Here is a 27,837-nt window from a genome sequence, read left to right on the forward strand (position 1 = left end):
GCCACGGAGAGGTGCCGCCTCTCGACGGCCCCAGCACAGGTGGGTGAGGTTCCTAGCTCACAGGTGCCACCGCAGGGCAGTGACCGTCCGAGTCCAGACCCTGCCAGAACCAGGACGTAGCATTCAGGACCTCCTGAGGATCTGGATTTGTAATTAGCCGCTGATACCCTAAAAGTCTGACTGTTCAGTCGAGTGCCACGAATCTCCTGTGTCGGTTACGGACTGTGTCGCTGCGTGTGTCGGAACCTGGGGCCCTGGGGTGGGCGGCCCACGTGGGTGCAGAGGCTTCTGTCCACCTGCAGCCCTGTGTCTGCGTTTAGGCAGAAAGTGGAGTTACGCGTAGAGGCAGGTCCTCCCGGGGCTCCGTCAGGTGGAGGCGGCACAGCGTGGCCGTCCGCCGTCCACCGCCGCCGTCCAGCACGCCGCCTGCCTCCTGTTGCTGGCTCTGACTCAGCCGAGGAGACTCAGGCTTGGGGAGAGTGGACGGCGGGCCGTGGTCTGGGGCCGGGGCGCGCACGGATGGTGCTTCTGTCACGTGCAGGTGTACGCGGTGGAGGCCAGTGAGATGGCCCAGCACACAGGGCAGCTGGTCATGCAGAACGGCTTCGCTGACGTCATCACCGTGTTCCAGCAGAAGGTGGAGGACGTGGTGCTGCCGGAGAAGGTGGACGTGCTGGTGTCTGAGTGGATGGGGACCTGCCTGCTGGTAAGGGGCAGCGGGCACTGCTGGGGCGGCTGCTCTGGGCCCTGGAATCTTCATAAATCATGATTCATTCTGACTTTTTTCCTGAGGTGATGTGTAATTGATTTCTTGTGTGAACAATGTCTTGAATATTTAACTGATTAAAAAAATGCTGTTATGAGAAACCTAAATCAAAGTTAATGTGACTTTCTCGTGAGTGATTTACATAAACCCTCTTCTCTTTGGGAAGCTGCGCATATCCAGTGCTTGATGTGTGAGGCTGTTTTCAATGCCGGCAGAATCTTGTCTGCAGCGCCTGGTTTGCCTCTGTGACCAGCTCGAGGCCCAGGCTCTCCCACATTCTCTCCCCAGTCTCACGTGGGTTGGGGTGGAGAGTTTTCTGGTTCTGCCCACCCACGCTGCTCATGAACTCTCTGTGCTCCAAGGGTAAGTGAGAGGTGGGTGGAAGCCGGGCCTGTGGGTCTCCTCAGACCCTCGGTCCAGCCCCCTTTCTGGCTCAGCAGTCTGAAGTTTAGTCTCTGTGAAAACCCAGAAAAATGACATCTGGGGGAAGGGGAAGGGAGCACCACCAGGGTTTCCAGCAAGAAATCCATTTAAATAGTAAGTGAGTAACTTATATGAATAATAAGAATGCTGGCCCTAGCTTCTTACAGATCGCAAAGATTGAGGAAAATGATAGCAAATGACATTGGGCCTTTAGCCTTGTTGAAATTGTGTTGTCTGGAGATAGAGTGTAAATAGACTCAACGTCCATGATATAATTTTGTTGTTAATAACAGCTGTGGATTCACAAGATGATGCACGGGAGAAAGGTGCTTGCTACACCTTTAATCCATGAAGTGGGCATTGGCCTTTGCCCCCAGAACGCTAGCGTTCTTTCCGTAAATGTTATTGAGCACCTTGGGGTGGTGGGGACACAGAGCCTGGCTGCGGTGATGTGTCCTTTGGCGCGGTGCGGGTCGGGGAAGCCTGGCTGCCTAGGGTCCCGCTCTGCCCCTGGGAGAGGTTATGTGGAGACAGAGAGGAGGGGTGGGGGGAGGGGAGGGGGAAGAGGGAGGAGGGGAGGGGTGCAGGGGGTGGAGGGGGGGGGCGCAGAAACCTGGGATTCGGTGTCCTTGCCCCTGTGCGCCCGAAGCCCGGTGGTGTGGGCCAGGGGCGGGACTGCATGTGTCCAGCGGGGGAGGCTGGACTCGGGCTCTCTGCCTCCCCGGACTTGCGTGTGTCAGGTAGCCAGCCAACGGCGTCCAGGACTTGGAAGGGGTGGGGTAGGGGTCATGATGCGGAGGCACCAGGACTGCAGGGCACGGTGAGGCCTGTAGAGCAGAGGGGGGACGGTGCAGGGACCCGTGGGGTGTGCGGGGGCGGGGCCTTGGGGGCACAGCAGAGGCCGCTGGGGGTGCGCCGGCCGAGGGGGCGGCTGAGGAAAGGGCTGGAGGGGGGCGGAGGGGTGGGCCAGCGGGGTTGGGGAGGCTTGTTCACCCACAGGTGCAGGGTTCGCGGAGGGGGCGTGGCCGGGCCGGGAGGGGGCGTGGTCACGGGAGGCAGCTGGAGCAGAGCACCTGCAACGAAGCGGTGGAGAAAGCCCAGGGCACTCTGTGGTCCCCGCCTGTCCACTGCGGAACGTATGGTCAGAGGGGCAGTGAGGACTGTGGCGACAGGACAGTGAGGACAGCCTGGGGTACCGAGTGGCTCAGGGCGAAGCTCCTGACCACGTGGAGCTGGAGGGCCTGGTGGTTTTGTGCAGACCGGGCGGGGCCGTGTGGCGGTGGTGGCCGTTGTGGGCCAAGTGGCAGGCGTGGAGACGGGACTGTGAGTCCGGCAGTATCACAGATCCATCAGCTGGACCATACCGTGTCGCACACAGAACCCTCCGTCCCCTGTGGCTGCCCCTCTTCTTCTGCGCTCTTTTGCCTTCCTGGCATCTCCCCTCCTGTCCGCTGTCTGCTCTCAGACCTTAGGTCCCCCGTCTCCCTCCCATCTTCCTACTCTGCTGCTGCCATGTAGAAAGTTGGGAAACAAACCCAAATATACGTGTATTTAGTTTATAATAATAAGAGGTTTCTAATCAATGAGGTACAGCTATATAATCATTCAAAGATGGGGCCGAAGCAATTGACAATTTTGGAGAAAATGGTTAGATTCTTCCTCATACCATATGCTGAAATAAATTCCGGATGGGTTATAGAGTTAAGCTTTTTTTTTTTTTTTAAGGAAAGAAACATGAAACAATCACTAAAAATATATCTGATGTTGGAATGGGAAGATCTTTCTAAGAACAAAGCACATAGAGAAACTATAAAATATTTGATTAATTTTATGAGACCAGCATTACACTAATACCAAAACCAAAGTTAGTACAAAAAATGAAAACTACAGACCAGTAGCACTCATGAACATTGATGTAAAAATCCTTGAAAATCATAGCAAATTGAATTGAGCAATACATAAGTTGAATACCACACTGCAACAGAGGAGAGATTATCTTCAGAATTCAAGGCTGGTTCAGTATATTAAAGTCATTCAATGTAATTGACTGTATTAATAATCTAAAGAAGAAAAATCACATGACTACCAATTAATGCACAAAAATTTGACAAAATTCAAAATACTTGAACAATTTCTGTTATGATTTCTTTTTTGACCCATGTTGTTATTTAGAAGTGTGTTTAATCTCCAAGTATTTTGAATTTTACAGTTATCTTTCTGTTACTGATTTCTAGTTTACTTCCACTGTGGTCTGAGAGAAGGCACTGTATGATTTCTATTCTCTTACATTTGTTAAGGTTTGTTCTTGTCCCGGAATGTGGTCTGCCTTGGCGAATGTTCCGTGTGAGCTTGAAAAGAATGTGTATCCTGCTGTTGTTGGATGAAGTAGTCTATAAATGTCAATTATATCCTGATGATTGATGGTGGTGGTCAGTTCAACTATGTCCTTACTGGTTCTCTGCCTGCTGGCTCTGACCATTTCTGGGAAAAGGTTGTCAAAGTCTCCAACTATGACAGTGGATTGAGCTATTGGTCTTTGCAGTTCTATCACTTTTCTGCTCATGCAGTTTGATGCTCTGTTGTTAGGTGCGTACACGTTAAGGATTGCTGTGTCTTCTTGGAGAACTGTCCCTTTATCATTGTGTAATGCCCCTCACTATCGCTGATCACTTTCCTTACTTTGAAGTCTGCTCTGTCTGAAATTAACATAGCTACTTCTGCTTTCTTTTGATTAGTGTTTACATGGTAAATCTTTCTCCATCCGTTTACTTTTTTGTTTGTTTCTTTTGAGCTGTGCCACGCGGTATGCGGGATTTTCGTTCCCTAACCAGGGATGGAACCCGTGGCCCCTGCAGTGGAAGCACAGAGTCCTAACCACTGGACCACGTCCCCCATCCATTTACTTTTAATCTATAACTGTATATTTAAAGTGGGTTCTTATAGACCACATATAATTGTTTCTTGTTGTTTGATCCACTGTGACACTCTCTTTTAATTGGTGTATTTAGACCAATTAAAAGTGATTATTCAAAGTGGCATTCAAAGTGATTATTGATATAGTTGGATTGATATCTACAGTATTTATTACCATTTTCTATTTGTTGCCCTTGTTCTTTGTTGTTTTCTTCTTCTCTTTTTCTGCTTTTTTGTTTCTGTTTGTTTTTGTTTGTGTGTGTGTGTGTGTGTGTGTGTGTGTTTTAAGCAGCTAAAGGTAGGGAGTTTAATCAGCATGAATTAAGGGTGAATTAATTCAGTGCTCACACATATGTTGGTTTAGAGCCTGACATGAACATGCTTTGATAAAAGTAAACTTAAGATACATATTTTCACAGGGTATATGTCCAGTAGTGGGATGGCTGGGTTGTATGGTAGTTCTATGTTTAGTTTTTTAAGGAACCTCCATACTGTTCTCCATAGTGGCTGTATCAATTTACCTTCCCACTAACAGTGCAAGAGGGTTCTCTGTTCACTGCAGCACTATTTATAATAGCCAGGACATGGAAGTGACCTACATGTCCATCAACAGATGAATGGAGAAAGAAGATGTGGTACGTATATAGAATGGAATATTACTCAGCCATAGAAAGGAACCAAATTGGGTCATTTGTAGAGACGTGGTTGGACCTAGAGACTGTCATACAGAGTGAAGTAAGTCAGAAAGAGAAAAACAAACATCGTATATTAATGCATATATGTGGAATCTAGAAAACTGGTACAGATGAACTTATTTGCAAAGCAGAAATAGAGACACAGACATAGAGAACAAACATATGGAGACCAAGGGGGGAAGGGGGGGGTGGGATGAACTGGGAGATTGGGACTGACATATATATACTACTATGTATAAAATAGATAACTAATGAGAACCCGCTGTATAGCACAGGGAACTCTGCTTGGTGCTCTGTGGTGAGCTAAATGGGAAAGAAATCCCAGAAGGAGGGGATATGTGTGTACATATGGCTCATTCACTTCGCAGAAACCATCACAACATGGTGAAGCAACTATACCCCAATTAAAAAAATATATATGTTTTCATAAATTGATGGGATATTCACGTAATAGCCCATTTCCAAGTTTTAAAAATTCTCAGTTTTTAAATTCCTCTCTCCTGAAGCTCACTTCTTTTATCTATTTTCACTTTTATTGAGGTATAGCTGACAAAATTGTAAGGTATTTAAGTGTACAGAATGATGATTTGATATCTGTATACATTGTCAATGAATTGCCCCCATTGAGCTAATTAATACATCTGTCACCTCACATATTTACCTTTATTTTTAAAGTGAGAATACTTAAGTTCTACTCTCTTAGCAAATTTCAGTTATACAGCACAGTGTTATCAACTGTGGTCACTATGGTATACAGCAGATCCTCAGACCTTGTTCACCTCGTTACTGAAAGCTTGTGCCCGATTACCAGCCTCTCCCTATTTCCTTCACCCCCACAGCCCCTGGCAACCACTTTCCTACTGTTTCTCTGAGTTCAGCTTTTTTTTAGATGCCACGTATGAGTGATACCATGCAGTATTTGTCCAGCTTCTTTCACTTAGCAGAATGCCTTCTAGGTCCATCCATGTTGTTGCAAATGGCAAGATTTCTTTCTTTTTCATGGCTGAATAATACTCCATTGTGTGTGTGAATATATATAATCACATTTTCCTTATCTATTCCTCTGTCAATGGATAGGTTCTTTCCATATCTTGGTTATTGTGACAGTGCTGCAGTGAACATGGGAGTATAGGTATCTCTTTGAGACAATGGTTTCATTTCCTTTGGATATAAACCCAGATGTGGAATTGCTGGATCATATGGTAGTTCTATCTTTAATTTTTTGAGGAGCTCCACAGTGGCTGTACCAGTTTACATTCCCACTAACTGTGTACGAAGTTTTCCTTTTCTCCACATGCTCGCCAGCTTTTGTTACTGCTTATCTTTTTGATAATACATATCCCAACAGGTGTGAGGTGATATCTCATTGTGGTTTTGATTTGCATTTCCCTGATGACTAGTGATATTGAGCACTTTTTCATGTACTTATTGGCCATTTATATGTCTTCTTTGGAAAAATATCTATTCAGGGTCTTTGCCCAGTTTAAATTGGGTTGTTTTTGTTATTATTTTTGCTATTGAGTTGTATGAGTTCTTTGTATATTTTGGTTATTAATCCCTTATTAGATAGGTGGTTTACAGACATTTAATCCAATTCTATAGTATATCTTTTCATTTTGTTGATGGTTTCCTTTGCTGTGTGGAAGCTTTTTAGTTCAGTGTAGTCCTTCTTATTTTTGCTTTTGTTGCCTTTGCTTTTGGTGTCTAATCCATAAAATTATTGGCAAGACCAGTGTCTCAAGGAGCTTTCATTCTTATGCAAGTGGCTGTCGAGTTTTCCCAGCACTGTTTTGAAGAGATTATCATTTCCCCATTGTGTATTCTTGGCTTATTTGTTGAAAATTAGTTGACCTCATATGTATGGGTTAATTTCTGGGCTCTCCATTCTGTTCCATTGATCTGTGTGTCTGTTTTTATGCCAATTCCATACAGTTTTGATTACTCTAGTTTGAAATCAGGAAGTGTGATGCCTGTAGCTTTGTTCTTCTTTATCAAGATTGCTGTGGTTATTTGGGGGTCTTTTGTGGTTCCATACAAATTTTAGGATTGTTTTTTCTATTTCTGTGAAAAATGCCATTGAAATTTTGATAGTGATTGCATTGTATCTGTAGCTTTCTTTGGGTAGTATGGACATTTAAACAATACTGATTCTTCCTATCCATGAACACGGGATATCTTTCCATTTGTTTATGTCTTCTTCAGTTTCTTTCATTAGTATCTTTTAGTTTTCAATGTACAGATCTTTCACCTCCTTGGTTAAATTTATTCCTAGGTTTTTTTTTTTCTTGATATAATTATAAATGGGATTGTTTTCTTAATTTCTCTTTCTGATAGTTCATTGTTGGTGTATAGAAATGCAACTGATTTTTGTTGATTTTGTATCCTGCAACTTTACTAATTTTGTTTATTAGTTCTAACAGTTTTTTCGTGGAGTCTTTAGGGTTTTCTGTATATAGTGTCATGTCATCTTCAAATGGAGACATTTTTACTTCTTCCTGTCCAATTTGGATGCCTTTTTCTTTCTTTTTCTTTCCAAATAACTGTGCTGGGACTTTTAGGACTGTGTTGAATAAAAGTGGTAAGAGGGGCATCCTTGTCTTGTTCCTGATCTTAGAGGAAAAGCTTTTAGCTTTTCACCATTGAGTATGATGTTAGATGTGGGCTTGTCATATATGGCCTTTATTATGTTGTGGTATGTCCCACCTATACACAGTTTTTTGAGAGGTTTTATAATGGAAGGTAGTTGAATTTTATCAAATGCTTTTTCTGCATATATTGAGATGATCATATGATTTTTATCCTTCATTTTGTTAATGTGGCATATTACATTTATGGATTTGCTAAGGTGAACCATCCCTGCATCCCAGGAATAAATCCCACTTGATTATGGTGTGTGATCCTTTTAATATATTTTAAAAAAATTTTTAATTTTATATTAGAGTATAGTTGATTCACAATGTTGTGTTAGTTTCAGGTGTACAGCAAAGTGACTTAGTTATACATATTCATATATCTATTCTTTTTCAGATTCTTTCCCATGTAGGTTATTACAGAGTATTGAGTAGAGTTCCCTGTGCTGTACAGTAGGTCCTTGTTGATTGTCTGTTTTACATTTAGTAGTGTGCATATGCCAATCCCAACCTCCCAATTCATACCCCTTCCCCGACCTTTCCCCCTTAATGTATTGTTGAATTGGTTTGCTAATATTGTATTGAGGATTTTCCAACTATGTTCATTAGGGATATTGGCCTGTGATTTTCTTTTCTTGCAGTGTTCTTGTCTGGCTTAGGTGTCAGGGTAATGCTGGCCTCTTGTAGAATGAGAAATGAGTTTGGAAGAGTTCCCTCCTCTTCTGTTTTGGAAGAATTTGAGGTTTGGTATAAATTCTTTAAATTTTTGGTGGAATTTGTCAGTGAAGCAGTTTGGTCCTGGACTTTTGTTTGTTGGGAGGTTTTTGATTACTGATTCAATCTCCTACTAGTAATTGGTCTGTTCAGATTTCTTGTATCTTCATGATTTATTCTTGGTAGGCTGTATGTTTCTAGGAATTTATCAGTTTCTTCTAGGTTATCCAATTTGTTGGCATATAATTATTCATAGTGTCTCTTATGATCCTTTGTGTGATATCAGTTATAATAGCTCCTCTTTCATTTACAATTTTATATATTTCAGTCCTCTTCTTGGTAAGTCTAGCTAAAGATTTGTCTATTTTGTTTATCTTTTAAAAAAGGAAACTCGTTGATCTTTTCTGTTGTCTTGTTAGTCTCTATCTCATTTATTTCCTTCCTTCTACTAACTTTGGACTAATTTGTTCTTCTTTTTCTAGTTCCTTGAGGTGCAAAGTTAGATTTACTTATTTGAGATCTTTGCTTTTTCTTAATGTAGGCATTATTACTGTAAACTTCCCTCTTAGAACTGATTTTGCTGCATCCCATAAGTTTTGGTGTGTTGTATTTCCATTTTTGTGTGTATCAAGATATTTTTTGATTTCTCTTTTGAATTCTTCTTTGACCCATTGGTTGTTTGGGAGCATGTTGTTTAATCTCCACATATTTGTGAATTTTCCAGTTTTCTTCTTGTAATTTATTTCTAGTTTCATACCATTGCTATGAGAAAAGATGTTTGATATGATTTCAGTCTTCTTAAATTTATTAAGACTTGTTTTGTGGTTTAACATATGACCTATCCTGGAGAATGTTCCTTGAGTTCTTGAGAAAATGTATATACTCTGCTGCTGTTGCCTGGAATATCGTATAGGTCTGTTAATCCATCTGGTCTAATGTGTAGTTTAAGTCAAGTGTCACCTTATGATTTTCTGCCTGGATGATTTATCCATTGTTGAAAATTGGCTATTGAAGTCCCCTACAATTATTGGATTGCTGTCTATTTCTCTCTTCAGATCTCTTAATATTTTCCATAATATTTAGGTGCTCTGTCTTTTGAGGTTTTAATTGAGCATGTTATATGACTCCATTTTCTCTCCTTTCTTAGCATAGCAGTTATACTTGCTCTTTTTTGCTTTTTTAATTGGTTTCCCTACAGTTTTCAATATGTATTTACAGCTGTTCCGAGTCACACTCTTAGGCTTCATGGTTAGTGTGAGCACTTTATGATAGCAGAGTAATCCTGATTTCTCCCTCCTGTCCCTTGTATCATCATTTTCATTCATTTTATTATACATAAGCATAGATATACATACGTACATAAGCATACATGGTTAAATACTGTGTTGCTATTATTTTGGACAAATTGTTAGATTGATTAAGAATAGGAAAAATAAAAGTTTTAGTTTTATCTTCATTTATTTCTGTTTCAGTGATTTTCTTTCTTTATGCAGATCCGTGTTTCTGATCTACAGGCAGACCTCAGAGATATTGCAGGTTCAGTTCCAGACCACCGAAATAAAGCAAGTTGCACGAATTTTTTGGTTTCCCAGTGCATATAAAAGTTATGTTTACACTATGCTGTAGTCTGTTAGGTGAGCGGTAGCATTATGTCGAAAATAGCAATGTACATACCTTAATTAAAATATACTTTATGGCTAAAAAATGCTAACCATCATCTGAGCCTTCAGTGAGTTCTAATCTTTTTGCAATAGTAACATCAAAGATGTTGATCACAGATTACCGTAACAAATACAATAATAATGAAAAAGTTTGAAATGTTGCGAGAATTACCAAAATGTGGCACACAGACACAAAGTGAGCAAAGGCTGTTGGAAAATGGCACTGATAGGGTTGCTCGATGCAGGGTTGCCACAAGCCTTCAATTTGTAAAAAGTACGGTATCTGTGAAGCACAGTAAAATGAGATCTGCCTGTATATCATTTTCCTTCTTTCTAAAGAACTTCTTTTAACATTTCTTGCAAAGCAGGTCTACTGGCAACAAGTTCCCTCTATTTTGTTTGTCTGAGAAAGTCTTTATTTGTCCTTCACTTTTGAAGGATAATTTCACAGGGTGCAGAATTCTAGGTTGGTGGGCTTTTTTCTCTCAACACTTTAAATATTTCACTCCACTCTCTTCTTGCTTGCATGGTTTCTGAGAATTCAGATGAAATTTTATCTTTGTTCCCCAGTAGGTAGGTGTTTTTTCCCCCCAGCTTCTTTCAGGATTTTTTCTTTATCTTTTGAGTGTCTGTAGTTTGAAAATGACATGCCTAGTTTTACTTTTTTTTTTCCCCCCCACATTTATCTTGCTTGGTGTGCTCTGCACTCCTGGATCTGTGGGTTGGTGTTTGACATTAATTTGGGGAAATTCTCAGTCATTAGTTTTTCAACTACTTCTTCTGATCCCACCTCTCATTCTTCTCCTGGTACTTCCGTTTTGTGTCTACTATACCTTTTGTTGTTGTCCTACAGCCCTTGAATATGTTGTATTTTTTAGCCTGTCTTCTGTGCTTTTCAGCTTTGCAGGTTTCTGTTGTCATTTCCTCAAGCTTGGAGGCTTGTTACTCAGCTGTGTCCTTACTAATGAGCCATTGAAGACATCCTTCATTTCTGTTACATTGCTTTTCATCTTGAGCATTTGTTTTTGGTTCTTTTCAAGAATTTTCCTTTCTCTGCTTACATTGCCCATCTGTTCCTGCACTCTGTCTGCTTTATCCATTAGAGTCCTGGGCATATGAATCATAGTTGTTAAATTCGCAGCCTGATAATTACAGCATCCCTGCTGTGTCTGAGTCTGGTTCTAAGCCTCGCTGTGTGTCTTATACTGTTAGTACGTCTTGTGGTTTTCTCCTGATAGCCAGGCATGATGACTGGATAAAGGTTCAGTGCAAACAGGCCTGTAGTGATGTGGTGGTGAGATGCGGGTCGGGGAGTGTTCTGTGGTCCTTCTGGGGTCTCAGTGTTTAGTGAGCCTGGGCCTCTGCACTGTGAACTTCACAGGTGCTTCTCAGTTTCTTTTCCTCTTTTAGGTGGGACACGATGGCTGGAGGGGGCTCAAGTTGGATATTTCTCGTTCTCCAGCTGGTTAGGTTCTGTTAACTAGTTTCTCCTGAGTGCAGATCCTGTTAAGAAGAACAGAATACTCTGGTGTATTTCAAATGCTTCCTTTCGAACTTGTCAGAAGCATGAGGGGACTTTTCTCTGATGTTTACTGTGGGGACCTCTGTGACTGAGCCTGTCTGGAGCTTTGACTCTCAGGCTTGTCCACAGTGGGCCCCAGCAACTTGTCAACCACAGTTCATGTTTCCTCCCCTGGCAAATTGTGATTCTCTGTACGATCCTCCTCGACTTATGATGGGGCTATGTCCCAACACACCCATCATAAGTTGAAAATATCAAAGTCCAAAATGCAGGGACTTCCCTGGTGGCACAGTGGTTAAGAATCCGCCTGCCAATGCAGGGGAAACGGGTTTGAGCCCTGGTCCGGGAAGATCCCACATGCCGCGGAGCAGCTAAGCCTGTGAGTCACAACTACTGAGCCTGTGCTGTAGAGCCCACGAGCCACAACTACTGAGCCCACGTGCCACAACTACTGAAGCCCGCACACCTAGAGCCCGTGCTCCGCAACAAGAGAAGCCACCGCAACGAGAAGCCCGTGCACCGCAACAAAGAGTAGCCCCCGCTCGCTGCAACTAGAGAAAGCCCGTGCGCAGCAACGAAGACCCAACACAGTCAAAAATAGATAAATAAATTTATTTTAAAAAAAACAAAAAAACTTCAAAATGCACATAACACATCTAAGTTCCCGAACATCACAGCTGAGCCTTGCCTGCCTTAAATGTGCTCAGAGCACTCACATGAGCCTACAGTTGGGCAAAATCATAACCAAAGCCCATTTGATAATAAAGTGTTGACTATCTCATGTAATTGACTCAGTACTGTACTGAAAGTGTCGTTCACTCTAGCGATCTCATGGCTGACAGGGCTGTGGCTTGTGTGGCTCGTGTGTTGCACTGTGTATCGCTAGCTGGGAAAAGATCAAAATTCAAAATTCGAGGCATAGTCTTTACTGAATTCCTATTGCACCGTTGTAAAGTTGAACCATCATAAGTAGGGGACCGTCTGTATTAGTCTCTCAATTTCTCCTATTTGGGGGCAGCAGTTTGCTCTGTGACCTCATTTCTCTTACGGATCTAAGAAGAGTTCTTGATGTTTCAGTTTGTTCAGCTTTTCACTTGTTAGGACAGAATGGCAACTTCCCCCTAAGAGCAGGGGTGATGCAGGGAGGGCCGCTCCACCACTTCTACTCCATATTGTACTGGGAAACCTAACCAGGTGCAAAAGGGAGAGAAGAAGTGAAAGGCACACAGAACGAAGACAAAGAAATAAACCATCCCTTTCTCAGACAGCATGATTGTCTTTGTAGAAAATCCCAAGGAATCTCCAAAAACTTTCCTAGACTAGTAGGCAAGTTTAAGAAGATCACAGAGTACAAAGTCAACATACAAAAACCAGTCATATTTTTATATAAATACTAGCACTGTACAATACTATTTACAATAGCTCCAAAATGATGAAATCTGACAAAACATGTACAAGATCTGTATGCTGAAAACTACATGATGCTGATAGATACGCATTGTTCATGGGCTGGAAGACAACCTTGTAAGGATGTCTCTTCTCCCCAGATTAATCTGTAGATTTAATACAATTCCAGTAAAAATCTAAGCAGGAGTTTTTGTAGATAAGTTCATTGTAAAATTTATGTGGAATGTAAACAAACTAGAATAGCTGATACAATTTTTAAAAGAACAAAATTGGAAGAATTATAGTACCTGACTTTAAAACTTAGTATAAAGCTCTGGTAGTCAAGACTGTGAAACTGGTGAAACGATAGACACATAAGTCAATGGAACAGAATAGACAGTATATTCCTACAAATATGGTCAACTGATTCTTAACAGAGGGGCAAAGTCAATTTAATGAAGAAAAGATAGTCTTTTCACCTAATTATATTGGAACAATTGGCCATCCATGTGCAAAAAAAAAGAACTTCAACTTTAAGCCTCATACCTCATACGAAACAATGAACTCAAAATTGATTATAGATCTAATTGCTTAGAACATAAAACTATAAAACTCTCGGAAGAAATCACAGGAGAAAGTGTTCATGGGTTAGTCAAAGGGTTTTTAGGTGTGACTCTAAAAGCATAATCTATTAAAGAAAAAGTTGATAAATTGGGCTTCATCAAAGTAAAAATGTCTGTTCTGTAAACGACAGTGTTAAGAGAATGAAAAGACATGCTAAGATTAGGTGAAAATATTTGCAAATCACATACCCAGTGTGTATCCTGAATATACAAAGAATTCTCAAAATTCAGCACTCCCGAGGGGCACCTAGGTGTGCTGGGCTGCTCTTGACTTCGGTGCCACATGACCTCTGTGGCACTCCTGCTTTGAGGTTCCACGTTTTTTTTTTTCCTTTGTTAAATAAACATCAACATTTTATTCAAAATTAGGCCAGGAAATTGACATAGTCAAGTATAATCTAGGAACAGTTACTTTTTTTTTTTTAACAACTTTATTGGGCTATAATTGCTTTACAATGGTGTGTTGGATGCTGCTGTGTAACAAAGTGAATCAGCTATACATATACATATATCCCCATATCCCCTCCCTCTTGCGTCTCCCTCCCACCCTCCCTATCCCACCCCTCTAGGTGGTCACAAAGCACCGAGCTGATCTCCCTGTGCTATGCAGCTGCTTCCCACTAGCTATCTATTTTACGTTTGGTAGTGTATATCTGTCCATGCCACTCTCACTTCATCCCAGCTTACCCTTCCCCCTCCCCGTGTCCTCAAGTCCATACTCTACGTCTGTGTCTTTATTCCTGTCCTGCTCCTAGGTTCATCAGAACCTTTTTTTTTCTTAGATTCCATATATTTGTGTTAGCATACGGTATTTGTTTTTCTCTTTCTGACTGACTTCACTCTGTATGACAGACTCTAGGCCCATGCACCTCACTACAAATAACTCAGTTTTGTTTCCTTTTATGGCTGAGTAATATTCCATTGTATACATGTGCCACATCTTCTTTCTCCATTCATCTGTCGAAGGACACTTAGGTTGCTTCCATGCCCTGGCTATAGTAAATAGTGCTGCAATGAACATTGTGGTACATGACTCTTTGAATTATGGTTTTCTCAGGGTATATGCCCAGTAGTGGGATTGTTGGGCCATATGGTAGTTCTATTTTTAGTTTTCTAAGGAACCTCCATACTGTTCTCCATAGTGGTTGTATCAATTTACATTCCCACCAACAGTGCAAGCAGGTTCCCTTTTCTCCACACCCTCTCCAGCATTTATTGTTTGTAGATTTTTTGATGGCCATTCTGACCGGTGTGAGGTGATACCTCATTGTAGTTTTGATTTGCATTTCTCTAATGATTAGTGATGTTGAGCATCTTTTCATGTGTTTGTTGGCAGTCTGTATATCTTTGGAGAAATGTCTATTTAGGTCTTCTGCCCATTTTTGGATTGGGTTGTTTGTTGTTTTGATATTGAGCTGCATGAGCTGCTTGTATATTTTGGAGATTAATCCTTTGTCAGTTGCTTCATTTCAAAATATTTTCTCCCATTCTGAGGGTTGTTTTTTCATCTTGTTTATGGTTTCCTTTGCTGTGCAAAAGCTTTTAAGTTTCATTAGGTCCCATTTGTTTATTTTTGTTTTTATTTCCATTTCTCTAGGAGGTGGGTCAAAAAGGATCTTGCTCTGATTTATGTCATAGAGTGTTCTGCCTATGTTTTCCTCTAAGAGTTTTATACTGTCTAGGCTTTCATTTAGGTCTTTAATCCATTTTGAGTTTATTTTTGGGTATGGTGTTAGGAAGCGTTCTAATTTCATCTTTTTACATGTAGCTGTCCAGTTTTCCCAGCACCACTTTTGAAGAGGCCGTCTTTTCTCCATTGTATACTCTTGCCTCCTTTATCAAAGATAAGGTGACCATATGTGTGTGGGTTTATCTCTGGGCTTTCTATATCCTGTTCCATTGATCTATATTTCTCTTTTCATGCCAGTACCATACTGTCTTGATTACTGTAGCTTTGTAGTATAGTCTGAAGTCTGGGAGCCTGATTCCTCCAGCTCTGTTTTTCTTTCTCAAGATTGTTTTGGCTATTTGGGGTCTTGTGTGTTTCCATACAAATTGTGCAATTTTTTGTTCTAGTTCTGTGAAAAATACCATTGGTAGTTTGATAGGGATTGCATTGAATCTGTAGATTGCTTTGGGTGGTATAGTCATTTTCACAATGTTGATTCTTCCAATCCAAGAACATGGTATATCTCTCCATCTGTTTGTATCATCTTTAATTTCTTTCATCAGTGTCTTATAGTTTTCTGCATACAGGTCTTTTGTCTCCGTAGGTAGGTTTATTCCTAGGTATTTTATTTTTTATGTTGCAATAGTAAATGGGAGTGTTTCTTTAATGTCTCTTTCAGATTTTTCATCATTCGTGTATAGGAATGCAGGAGATTTCTGTGCATTAATTTTGTATCCTGCTACTCTACCAAATTCATTGATTAGCTCTAGTAGTTTTCTGGTAGCATCTTTAGGATTCTCTATGTATAGTAACATGTCATCTGCAAACAGTGACAGTTTTACTTCTTCTTTTCCGATTTGGATTCCTTTTATTTCTTTTTCTTCTCTGATTGCTGTGGTTAAAACTTCCAAAACTATGTTGAATAATAGTGGTGAGAGTGGGCAACCTTGTCTTGTTCCTGATCTTAGAGGAAATGGTTTCAGTTTTTCACCACTGAGAATGATGTTGGCTATGGGTTTGTCATATATGGCCTTTATTATGTTAAGGTAGGTTCCCTGTATGCCTACTTTCTGGAGAGTTTTTATCATAAATGGGTGTTGAATTTTGTCAAAAGCTTTTTCTGCATCTATTGAGATTATCATAGGGTTTTTATCCTTCAATTTGCTAATATGGTGTATCACATTGATTGATTTGCATATATTGAAGAATCCTTGCATTCCTGGGATAAACCCCACTTGATCATGGTGTATGATCCTTTTAATGTGCTGTTGGATTCTGTTTGCTAGTACTTTGTTGAGGATTTTTGCATCTGTGTTCATCAGAGATATTGGCTGTAGTTTTCTTTTTTTGTGACATCTTTGTCTGGTTTTGGTATCAGGGTGATGGTGGCCTCGTAGAATGAGTTTGGGAGTGTTCCTCCCTCTGCTATATTTTGGAAGATTTTGAGAAGGATGGGTGTTAGCTCTTCTCTAAATGTTTGATAGAATTTGCCTGTGAAGCCATCTGGTCCTGGGCTTTTGTTTGTTGGAAGATTTTTAATCACAGTTTCAATTTCAGTGCTTGTGTTTCGTCTGTTTATGTTTTCTATTTCTTCCTGGTTCAGTGTTGGGAGGTTGTGCTTTTCTAAGAATTTGTCCATTTCTTCCAGGTTGTCCATTTTATTGGCATATAGTTGCTTGTAGTAATCTCTCATGATCCTTTGTATTTCTGCAGTGTCAGTTGTTACTTCTCCTTTTTCATTTCTATTTCTGTTGATTTGAGTCTTCTCTCTTTTTTTCTTGGTGAGTCTGGCTAATGGTTTATCAATTCTGTTTATCTTTTCAAAGAACCAGCTTTTAGTTTTATTGTTCTTTGCTATCATTTCCTTCATTTCTTTTTCATTTATTTTTGATCAGATCTTTATGATTTCTTTCCTTCTGCTAACTTTGGGTTTTTTTTGTTCTTCTTTCTCTAATTGCTTTAGGTGTAAGGTTAGGTTGTTTGAGATTTTTCTTGTTTCTTGAGGTAGGATTGTATTGCTATAAACTTCCATCTTAGAACTGCTTTTGCTGCATCCCATAGGTTTTGGGTCGTTGTGTTTTCATTGTCATTTGTTTCTAGGTATTTTTTGATTTCCTCTTTGATCTTTTCAGTGATCTCTTGGTTATTTAGTAGTGTATTGTTTAGCCTCCATGTGTTCGTATTTTTTACAGATTTTTTCCTGTAATTGATATCTAGTCTCATAGTGTTGTGGTCAGAAAAGATACCTGATACGATTTCAATTTTATTAAATTTACCAAGGCTTGATTTGTGATCCAGGATATGATCTATCCTGGAGAATGTTCTATGAGCACTTGAGAAGAAAGTATTCTGGTTTTTTTTTGGATGGAATATCCTATAAATATCAATTAAGTCCATCTTGTTTAATGTGTCATTTAAAGCTTGTGTTTCCTTATTTATTTTCATTTTGGATGATCTGTCTATTGGTGAAAGTGGGGTTTTAATGTCCCCTACTATTATTGTGTCACTGTCGATTTCCCCTTTTATGGCTGTTAGCATTTGCCTCATGTATTGAGGTGCTCCTGTGTTGGGTGCATATATATTTACAATTGTTATATCTTCTTCTTGGATTGATCCCTTGATCATTATGTAGTGTCCTTCTTTGTCTCTTGTAATAGTCTTTATTTTAAAGTCTGTTTTGTCTGATATGAGAATTGCTACTCCAGCTTTCTTTTGATTTCCATTTGCATGGAATATCTTTTTCCATCCCCTCACTTTCAGTCTGTATGTGTCCCTAGGTCTGAAGTGGGTCTCTGTAGACAGCATATGTACGGGTCTTGTTTTTGTATCCATTCAGCCAGTCTATGTCTTTTGGTTGGAGCATTTAATCCATTCACATGTAAGGTAATTATCGACATGTATGTTCCTATTACCATTTTCTTAATTGTTTTGGGTTTGTTTTTGTAGGTCTTTTCCTTGTCTTGTGTCTCCTGTCTGGAGAAGTTCCTTTAGCATTTGTTGTAAAGCTGGTTTGGTGGTGCTGAATTCTCTTAACTTTTGCTTATCTGTAAACGTTTTAATTTCTCCATCGAATCTGAATGAGATCCTTGCTGGGTAGAGTAATCTTGGTTGTAGGTTTTTCCCTTTCACCACTTTAAGTATGTCCTGCCACTCCCTTCTGGCTTGCAGAGTTTCTGCTGAAAAATCATCTGTTAACCTTATGGGGATTCCCTTGTATGTTCTTTGTTGCTGTTCCCTTGCTGCTTTTAATATTTTTTTCTTTGTATTTAATTTTTGATAGTTTGATTAGTATGTGTCTTGACATGTTTCTCTTTGGGTTTATCCTGTATGGTACTCTCTGTGCTTCCTGGACTTGATTTACTATTTCCTTTCCCATGTTAGGGAAGTTTTTGACTATAATCTCTTAAAATATTTTCTCAGACCCTTTCTTTTTCTCTTCTTCTTCTGGGACCCCTATAATTCGAATGTTGGTGTGTTTAATGTTGTCCCAGAGGTCTCTGAGACTGTCCTCAACTCTTTTCATTCTTTTTCCTTTATTCTGCTCCCTGGTGGTTATTTCCACCCTTTTATCTTCCAGGTCACTTATCCGTTCTTCTACCTCAGTTATTCTGTTATTGATTCCTTCTAGAGTATTTTTAATTTCAGTAATTGTGTTGTTCATCACTGTTTGTTTGCTCTTTAGTTCTTCTAGATCCTTATTAAATGTTTCTTGTATTTTCTCCATTCTGTTTCCGAGATTTTGGATCATCTTTACTATCATTACTCTGAATTCTTTTTCCGGTAGGTTGCATATTTCGTCTTCATTTATTTGGTCTTGTAAGTTTTTACCTTGCTCCTTTGTCTGTAACATATTTTTTTGTCGTTATATATATATTTTTTGATGGGTGGTGCTGTATTCCTGTCTTACTGGTTGTTTGGCCTGAGATGTCCAGCAGTGGAGTTGGCAGGCAGTTGGATAGAGCTGGGTCTTGGTGCTGAGATGAGGACCTCCTGGAGGCCTCACTCCGATTGATATTCCCTGGGGTCTGAGGTTCTCTGTTAGTCCAGCAGTTTGGACTCGGAGCTCCCACCACAGGAGCTCGGGCCTGACCTCCAGCCTGGGAACCAAGATCCTGCAAGCTTCATGGCACAGTTAAAAAAAAAAAAAAAAAAAAAAAAGGAAGAAATAAAGAAAAAAAGGAGCAGTACAATATCAAAGAATGAAAAACAAAATAAAATTAGAAAGATAAAAAATATATTAGGAAAAATGAAACCACAACAGAAAAAAGAAAAAAAAAAGGGGGGGGGGTTGCAGCAAGCCAGGAAGAGAGATCACTAACGAAGTATAAAGAATAAAATAAAATTAGAAAAATAAAAGGTTTATTAGGAAAAACAAAAATCTAAAAGAATCAACGACAGTGAATCAACAAGGTAAAACAGAACCCCAATATAGAAGAGCAAAAAACAAAAAGAAAAGAAAAAAAAAGCCTTGGCTATGAGGGCGGAGTTCAGGTGAGGGTGGAACAGGCAGGGGCGGGGTTTGGGTGGGGCGGGACCTAGGCAGGTGGGGGGGTGACGTTTGAGCATGGGGCGGGACCTCTGCTTAGGGCGGAAGGGGAGAGGCAGCAGGTGGAAAGGAGGGCCTCTGGAGTGTGGAGCTCCGGAGTCTGGACGTAGGGCCCTGAGTTGGGGTGTGTGGGTGGGGTTTAGGCCCAGCGCGTTGGAGCGGGTCTCAGAGGTGGTCTCCGAGTGTAGGGGCGGGGCTTGGGCTCCGCATGGCAGGAGGGGGCCTGGGTGGGCAGAGGATCAGGCCCAGGAGCCCAACAGGCTTCTGGGGGCCCGAGTGGGCAGGGGAGACCTGGCCACACTCCCTTTTGATCCTCTGCCCTCCCAACGGTCCCCCAATTTCCCCTTTCGGGTGTGGGATCCCTTCCCCTCCCCCAGGCACCCCTTAGGGCCACCAATGCTGTCCCACCTCCGCTTCTCCTCCCCCCTCACTCCCCCCACGTCCTACCGGTCGTTGAGGGTTCCTCCCATCCCCTTAGGTGTCCATGGTCCCCCATCGGTGCCTGGTAGGTGCCCTAGTTGTGAGGAGACGCAAATTCCGCCTCCTCCTAGTAGGCCATCTTGACTCCACCCCCGATGTTCCACGTTTTTAAGAAGTGACTTCAGCCAACTTAAAGGGTGGTGAGAATCCTGAGGATATCCCAGACCAGGTTGATCCTGTTGGAGAGTTAAGACCCCGAAACACTTGAGGGCTTTAGGCATGTGGGGACAGCTGACTGCCGAGTGAGTGGGGTGGGCGAGAGGCTGATTTCCCTGACCGTTAGCCACGCCCAGTTCCGAACTCCACGCGGCTCGATGGGGCTTAAGCCCAGGCTGTGACTGGACTCGGTGACGACTGCCGTGTGGGCGCAAGAGAAGCCCTCCCCTGGGCCGGGCAGCTCAGCCAGTTCTGTGCCTCTGGAAGTGACAGACGTGAAGACCCAAGTCTGAGCAGCGAGGGGGCTGCACAGACACGGCATCTCCTGTGCGTCTCCCTCCCTGCAGTTTGAGTTCATGATCGAGTCTATCCTCTATGCCCGGGACACGTGGCTGAAGGAGGATGGGGTCATCTGGCCGACCACGGCCGCGCTGCACCTGGTGCCCTGCAGCGCCGACAGGGACTACCGCAGCAAGGTGCTCTTCTGGGACAACGCCTACGAGTTCGACCTCAGTGCCCTCAAGTGAGTGTCACCGGGCGCTCCCGGGCTGTGGGAGCGTGGGGGGCGGGCTGCAGGTCTCAGACCTGCCACCGCGCTGAGCTCAGTTTGCTCACGTGACTAAGAAGTTTGCACGTTGCCTTACAGGTCTTTAAACCGACAACAGATGTGATGGGAAATTGAAATGTCCCATTTATAAGACCCCAAATATAATGGGAAAAATAAGGTCATGTTTATAAACGCGTGGGCCGTTAAAACAAATGACTGTTCCCACTAAGAGCCGTAACCTTCTAACAAGAGTCAGAAAATGTGTTAGTGAAGGCATCGCTGGCATTTGGTAAAGAAAGCAGTGCTCCACAAAAGTTCACTTCCTGGTGTATAACATACGTTAGGCTTGTGGTAGAGCTTCAGGTTTTAACATAAAACGATCTTCTCTCAAGGCCTTCATGGTTGTCACATCGCCTCCTCTGAGAAGGATAGTGACACGTGTCGGCTGCGTCCCCTCTGAGGTGCCGTGGGACGTGGGCAGGAGAGACCCAGCAGCAGCCCTGGAATTAGGGAAGGGCCCCTTTGTCAGAGGCAGAAAGAAGCTTCTGTTCAATGAGCCTGGACGCCTTCTAGGTATCCAGCTGGGGAGTTGGCAGCAAGATGGGGGCCTCTGGGCCTTTTTATTTTTTGTTAAAAAACTCAGAAAAAGAAAAAGTATCAACATAGAGGTATGGAATCTTCCCTAGTCAATGTACTCTCAACCCAAATCCCAAAGGGGATAGAGAGGAAGGGTCTCCAACAGAGTCGTTCCGTGGTTCATGTAGGACTAATGTGTGGGAAGGGCTGGGAAGGTTTGAAAAGAGCAGGCGGGGGTGGGGGTGGTTTCTCATGCTGCCCGAATTAACGCCCAGTAATGAAAGCGACAAGGAAAGACGGAGGAAACTCTGAACAGGGTCTGTGGTGTCCGGAAAAGGCGCACCGTGAACTGGCGGGCGGAGGGATAAGGTGCTGAGGCCACACGTTATCCGGCACACTGGTTGGCCCCTTGGAGGAGATGTCTGTTCTCCTCGCACGCCATTCGTTAATATTTAATTGCCCGTGGATTCCGTGTTCTCTGGATGTGTGCTGAGACCCCACGAGTAGGACACCGAGGGGCCCCGGAGGGCTGGCCTCCTCGGGCCTCCTCAGCCCTGCCTCTTGCCCGGTGAGTTAGAATTCCTGCTAACGCAGGGGAGGCGTGATAGCCGGAGATGTGGGTAAATGATATTGAGCAATTACTGTGACTTTTCCCCAGATCTTTAGCAATTAAGGAGTTTTTTTCGAAGCCCAAGTATAACCACATTTTGAAACCAGAAGACTGTCTCTCTGAGCCGTGCACCATATTACAGCTGGACATGAGAACGGTGCAGATCGCCGACCTCGAGGTGAGAAGAGGTGACCTTTCCTTCCTATTCAAATAAACAAGTTAAACTTGTTGCTATTGATTTTCCCACAGTCTTTTTTTTTTTCCTACTCTGATTTTGTTTTTTGTATTTTTAGGTTATTTTCTTTACAGTTAACCTCTTTAACATCTTCAGTTACTTTTAGACTTATGTGTAATATTCTCAGCATCTTCAGATTCAAATAAATTATATGTTTCATCGTGGAATTTGAATTAAATTTTTTTTCTATGTTTTTTTAGCTCCCATTGATGATAAAATTCTTAAAATTCTTTTACTTACCCTCTGTGGCCACGAGGTGGCGTGTGCGGGTTAAGGGCTGCTCTGAGGTGGAGGAACCCCCTTCTGGAACTTAGATGGGCAAAACCACGTGCAAAGTGAACTTTTGAGGCTTTAGTTAGTTTGGGGATTGTAGAGACTCAGTCTGGAGCTTTATATTTGTATAAAGAATTGAGAAGAGGAAGTATTCCACTTGAATTTGGGGACAGAAAATTAGGCAAATGAGACCCAAATTGCTCAAAACCTCTTCTGATTATCTGCAGCCTCTGAGTTCAGGATGTAGATTTTAACATTTACTTTCCCTAGGAGGAAATATGGTTTTTGATGTGTTCAGCTAAACTAGCAAGTTACAGATTTGTGGTATAACTACTGAAATAGACGGGTGTGGCTGCCTGGGGCAGTGCTGTGGGATCTGGGACAGAGCCCCACGGAGGCGGGAGCTGCCCCCCCGGTCCCCAGCGCCCTTTTCTTACTCATTTGCTTGAACACAGCTGATGAAAGGTGAGCTGCACTTTGACATCAAGAAGGCAGGCACCCTCCACGGGTTCACAGCCTGGTTCAGCGTCCGGTTCCAGAACCTGGAGGAGGACGAGCCACAGCTGGTGCTGAGCACGGGCCCGCTGCACCCGTGAGTGTGCCCCTCCTTCTCCTGTGGGCAGCACGGAAAGCCTGGCAGAGTCACGGGTTTAAAGATCTAGTAATATCGGAAGTGGGCCCCAAATCTCTCCAGACGCGGGCATGTGGGTGGGTGGGCTGGCGCTGGGGCCGGGCTGTGTGTGGCGGTGAGTCCGGGTTGCCCCCCCGGCATCGGGCTTCCTCGGGGCCGGGGTCGGGGAGTCCCCAACACCCTGGATGGTCAGGCTCCACCTTCTCTCTGTGGCCCCAAATGCTGCTGCAGCTCTTCACCATCTGACACAGAAACAGTCCACAGGGTTCCAGGGGCTTTTACTTCGACTTCTGGGGAAGGCAGATGTTTCCTGAGACACATTTTTTGAGCAGTAAGGTTTCGGGGCTGCACGCTTGCTCCTGCGCGTGGGGAAGCGCACCTTGTCTGTCGTGGTGCTGGACACAGCGGCCCCTGGGGGGGGCTCCGCCTTCATTCGGGGACTTCCACTGCCCCTTTCAGTAATGGCCCCAATGCTCCCCTGCACTGTGTGGTCGGCAGAAGTGAGCAAGCCCAGGGAGGGACGCAGACGCCCGAGTCAGACGCCCCCGTGGTCTTTGGGCCCAGGGGGTCCTCAGCGTCCTTTGTGGAAGTTGAGCCGGAGGACGAGCTGCCTGGCCAGAGCCTCCTTCCAGGGCCCGCAAGAGGGGCCTCAGGGGCCCCCGCAAACCGTGTGTGCCTGGCGTTTCCCACCTAAGCGTCTGCGTGGGGTCATCCACACACAGGTGGCATGGGGACAGGATGGGGGGCAGGGCGTGGGCCAGGGAGGGAGACCCCCCCCCACGGTGGCTGAGGGGGCGGCCCAGCGTCAGGGAGGATGTGACACGAGGGGGAGACGCAGCAGAACCTCACTGTGGGGTGTGACCTGGGTCCTTTCAGGTGCTTGGGCGTGAGAGTCACAGGACTTACAGAATCTGGGGTGTCACTGCTCCCCCAAATGCTGCACTTGTTTGCTCACACTCTATTGAACCTTCACAGGAATTACGACTTTTTTTGGACACGATTTCAGCAGCGTGTATCTCGTTTTAACTGCAGAAACTAGAACCGTGGGCGTCAGCAGTTCAGAGAAGGTGGCTTTGGGTGGGCACTGCCGTGCCAGCTCGTGGAGGCTGGGTTGACCCCACGAGGGGCTGGGGACAGGCGGCCCCTGGGGACCTGTGTCTGGCCACGTGCCCCTGCGGCCCGGCCTCCTTGGCACCAGGGAATCTGTGCAGCGACAAGGAGGCCCCCCGGGTTGTGGGTCCACGCGGGTCCCATGAAGCCGTCTGATCACAGGGTGGGGGCATGGCAGTCCCGATGGGCTCCCTGAGGGGTGACAACACGCCCCTGTCTTGCAGCACCACCCACTGGAAGCAGGTGCTGTTCATGATGGACGAGCCCGTGTCCGTCCTCGCGGGAGACGTGGTCACAGGCTCAGTGGTGTTGCAGAGAAACCCCGTGTGGAGACGGCACATGTCTGTCACTCTGAGCTGGTCCGTCACTTCTAGACAAGACCCCGGGTCGCAGAAAGTAAGATATTTAGCTGTGGAGTCACGGGCTGTGGTGCCAGTCCGGGCAGCTGGTGGGTCTGTGGTGGTCTCGGTGGCAGATGCCTATTCCCACCCGGCGGACCCCGTGGCCACAGCTGGGGCCGAGGGCCGGGCCATGGTGCAACCTCACTCACCCTGCGTGCCTTGCCGTGGGCAATGTGGACGTGCGGTGGAGTCGTGTTCTGGCCGTGGCAGCAGTTTGAGGGCTGAAGTGAGCATGTGGCCAGGCGGGGCCTTAGGGCTCACGGCTCACAGAGCCCATGGAAAATCCTTCTCTTCAGACTCAGGGTTAATGCAGGAGAGGGAAGAAAATAATCAAATGGTTTCCCTTTATTCTGTAGTACCTGTTTTGCGCTTTGCTTTATGCTGATTTTACATTAAAAAAGTTTAAATGTTTGTTGTTGAAAGTCTGCACCTGAATACCAGACTCTTGTCCAGTATTAAATTATTATTAGGAAATACTGTGTGTTAATCAAACTGAAATGATTTATCATCTGATTGGTTTGTTTCCTTTGTCTTTCTCAGGTTGGAGAGAAAGTCTTTCCCATCTGGAGATGACAGGTGCAGCTCTGTGTGGGATGCAGCGTCTTGGAGGGACAGACGTGACTCAGTGGAGTCGGCCCTGGACGGGAACGCGTGTCCTGTGGAAGCCACGGACTTGCACCAGGATGGGGTGGTAACACCCTCACCTGAGGGCTCGGGGCCGCGGGCCCTCCCCAGACGCGCCCGTGCTCCTCGGGACCCATGCTCGCCATTGTCACTGCCCTGCCTGTCCTTAGAACTGGGCTGTGTTTCCAGGTGTCCACCTGTGGGTAGTTGATGGCCCAGTGTCCCTCAGCCAGGTCTAGTTCTAAGCTCGTAGGACACTCTCGTCAACCCTGTGCTCCTGTGAAGGTGGCTGTTCATGCGTCGTGTGTGCGTGTCCTTCCCGCCCTCGGCTCACCCACTCAGCTCGCGGGATGTGGGGTCACACAGAGCCTCGTGGGAGCCTGAGGTGCGATGCATGCGATGGGGCTCTGCATGGGGTAGTCCACTTGTAGAGACGTCTTCCAGATAAATTATGTGTCGGCACATAGTACATGCTCAATAAATATTTTTTAATAAATGAATGTTGGTGTATATCCTGTTTCTGTGCACATACATTATTTTTCAAAAGCATGGATCATACTGTGTGCATTGCTCTGTAACCTTTCTCATCTAATATTATGAAGAAACTTTCATGCCAGTAGGTACATGTCTGCAGTTTTTGGTTTGTGTGGTTTTGATTTTTAGTTAACTTTTTATTGAAATATAAATTATATACACCAAACCGCATAAGTCATGAGTATACAGATGGATGAAGTTTCACAAAGTGGGCACACGTGTAACCAGTGCTCAGGCCCAGACCCTTCAACATGCTGGAGGCCCCAAGTGCCCCTCCCACTCAGAACCACCCCCAAGGCTGATACCTGGCTTCTATGACCAGAGAAGACTTTAGCCTGGTTTCAAACATTGTGTGAATGGGCTTGTACACTGTGAATTTGCTGTAGACTGAATGTTTGTGACCTCTCAAGATTCATGCATTGAAAACTAATCCCTAATATGGTGGTGTTAGGAGACGGGGCCTTTGGGAGGTGATGAGGTCATGAGGGTGGACCCCCAAGGATGGGATTAGTGTCCTTATAAAAGAGACCCCAGAGAACTCCCTGGTCCCCTTCCTCCATGTGAGGACACAGCAGGAAGACTGAACCAGGAAGGGGGCCTCACCAGACACTGAATCTGCTGGTGTTTGACCTTGGACTTCTCAGCCTCCAGAACTCTGAGATAGATGTTTCTGTTGTTTATAAGACACCCAGCCTATGATATTCTGTTACAGCAGCTCAAACAAAGACAGGCCTCAGCATATGAATTTTGGAGGGACACAGACCATAGCATTCTGCCCCCGGGTCCCCCAAATTCATGTCCTTACCTGCAAATACATTCATTTCCATCCCAACAGCCCTAAAGTCTTGACTCAGTCCAGCACCAGCTCCGAAGTCCAAAGTCTCATCTAAATCTCATCGAAACCAGATATATGTGAGACTCAAGGTAGGATTCATCCAGAGGTGACCCATGGAACCACATGAGTTTGTGCTTCTAAAACATAGTGACAGGACAGGCACAGGACAGACACTCCCACTCTGAAAGGGGAACGTGGAAGGAATAAAAGGGTGGCGGGTCCCAGGCATGTCCAAAACCTAGCAAGGCAAGTTCCATCAGTATTTAGGTCTGGACAATAATCCTCTTTGGTTTGATGCTCTTCCCTCCAAGCCCACTGGGCAGCAGGGACCCTTCCGCTTGGGCCACTCAAACAGCTCTCTGCGAGGGCCCCACCCCTGAGGCCCTGGGCTGGGTCATCCTGGTGCCCTGAAACCGAAGGGGCAACCCCCGCCCCTGCCCTGTGAGGAGGAAGCAGCCTCACCTCCTGGGCCTGTGGGGGCAGTGGCAGCCGCTGGGGGTCAGTCTTCCCTTTCCTTGAAGGATAATCGTGTTCTCAGTTGAACAGCTCTGTGCTGTCGAATCCAATGCTCGGTGCCTTTTTTTGCTCCTCCTGCTTTAATATTTGTTCTTTGTCTTTGATTTCAGCAGTTTTATTACATTGTCATGGAGCGTCTTAAATCTGTGGGTTGATATTGTTCGTCAGTCTTAGAAAATTCTGGGTCATTCTTGCTGTACATGTTGTTTCTGCCCTACTTTCTCTCTTCTGTGTATTAGGTTCCTTTACACATTTGTTGGAAACTACTCACCGTGCCCCACGTGACTCATAGTCAAGCTGGCGACTTTCTACCGACCTGCTGTCCAGCTCACTCACCCATCCTGTCTTTCACTGTGTTGGATCTTGAGCTCCTGGGCCCTTCCCTGGTGTTGGCCATGGGGGAGTGTGGGTCCTCCAGCATCCGGGAGAGCCAAGCAGATGGTCCAGACGGGCCGTCACCCTAGGGGGACATCCAGACCTGAGCGAGTGGGGCGGGACTCCTCTTGGGGCCGTGAGTAGGAGGCTCCCTTGGATATTCTCTCATATTTTATCAGAGAATAAAAAATAAGAGAACATTCTCCACTTGTTTTATTGAACCAATATAAATGTACCAAAAGTATACAACGACATTGTGGAAAAAATAATTATAGGTGAATACCAGCAAGTTAAAATCAGTGATATGTAAAAATAAAATATCATCAACAGGTATATTTGAATTCCAGGACTAAAAGACTGAATAAACATTTAAATATAAACTACTC

At 44.2% G+C, this 27,837-nt stretch overlaps 1 protein-coding gene across 1 annotated transcript in view; it reads left to right on the forward strand.

Annotated features, from left to right (window-relative positions):
• The window catches only part of PRMT2 (protein arginine methyltransferase 2), a 38,826-nt gene extending 13,545 nt beyond the window's left edge, over nucleotides 1-25,281 (forward strand). Inside the window, 6 exon segments of the mRNA XM_082461100.1 lie at nucleotides 542-706; nucleotides 20,532-20,707; nucleotides 21,966-22,095; nucleotides 22,881-23,017; nucleotides 24,391-24,562; nucleotides 25,108-25,281. Of these exon segments, the coding sequence (XP_082317226.1) occupies nucleotides 542-706; nucleotides 20,532-20,707; nucleotides 21,966-22,095; nucleotides 22,881-23,017; nucleotides 24,391-24,562; nucleotides 25,108-25,140 (813 nt within the window). The 3' untranslated portion in view covers nucleotides 25,141-25,281.
• The last annotated feature ends 2,556 nt before the right edge of the window (nucleotides 25,282-27,837 follow it).

Source organism: Balaenoptera physalus (genome assembly GCF_965194825.1).
Source record: "Balaenoptera physalus genome assembly, chromosome: 4".
Lineage (NCBI taxonomy): Eukaryota > Metazoa > Chordata > Mammalia > Artiodactyla > Balaenopteridae > Balaenoptera > Balaenoptera physalus.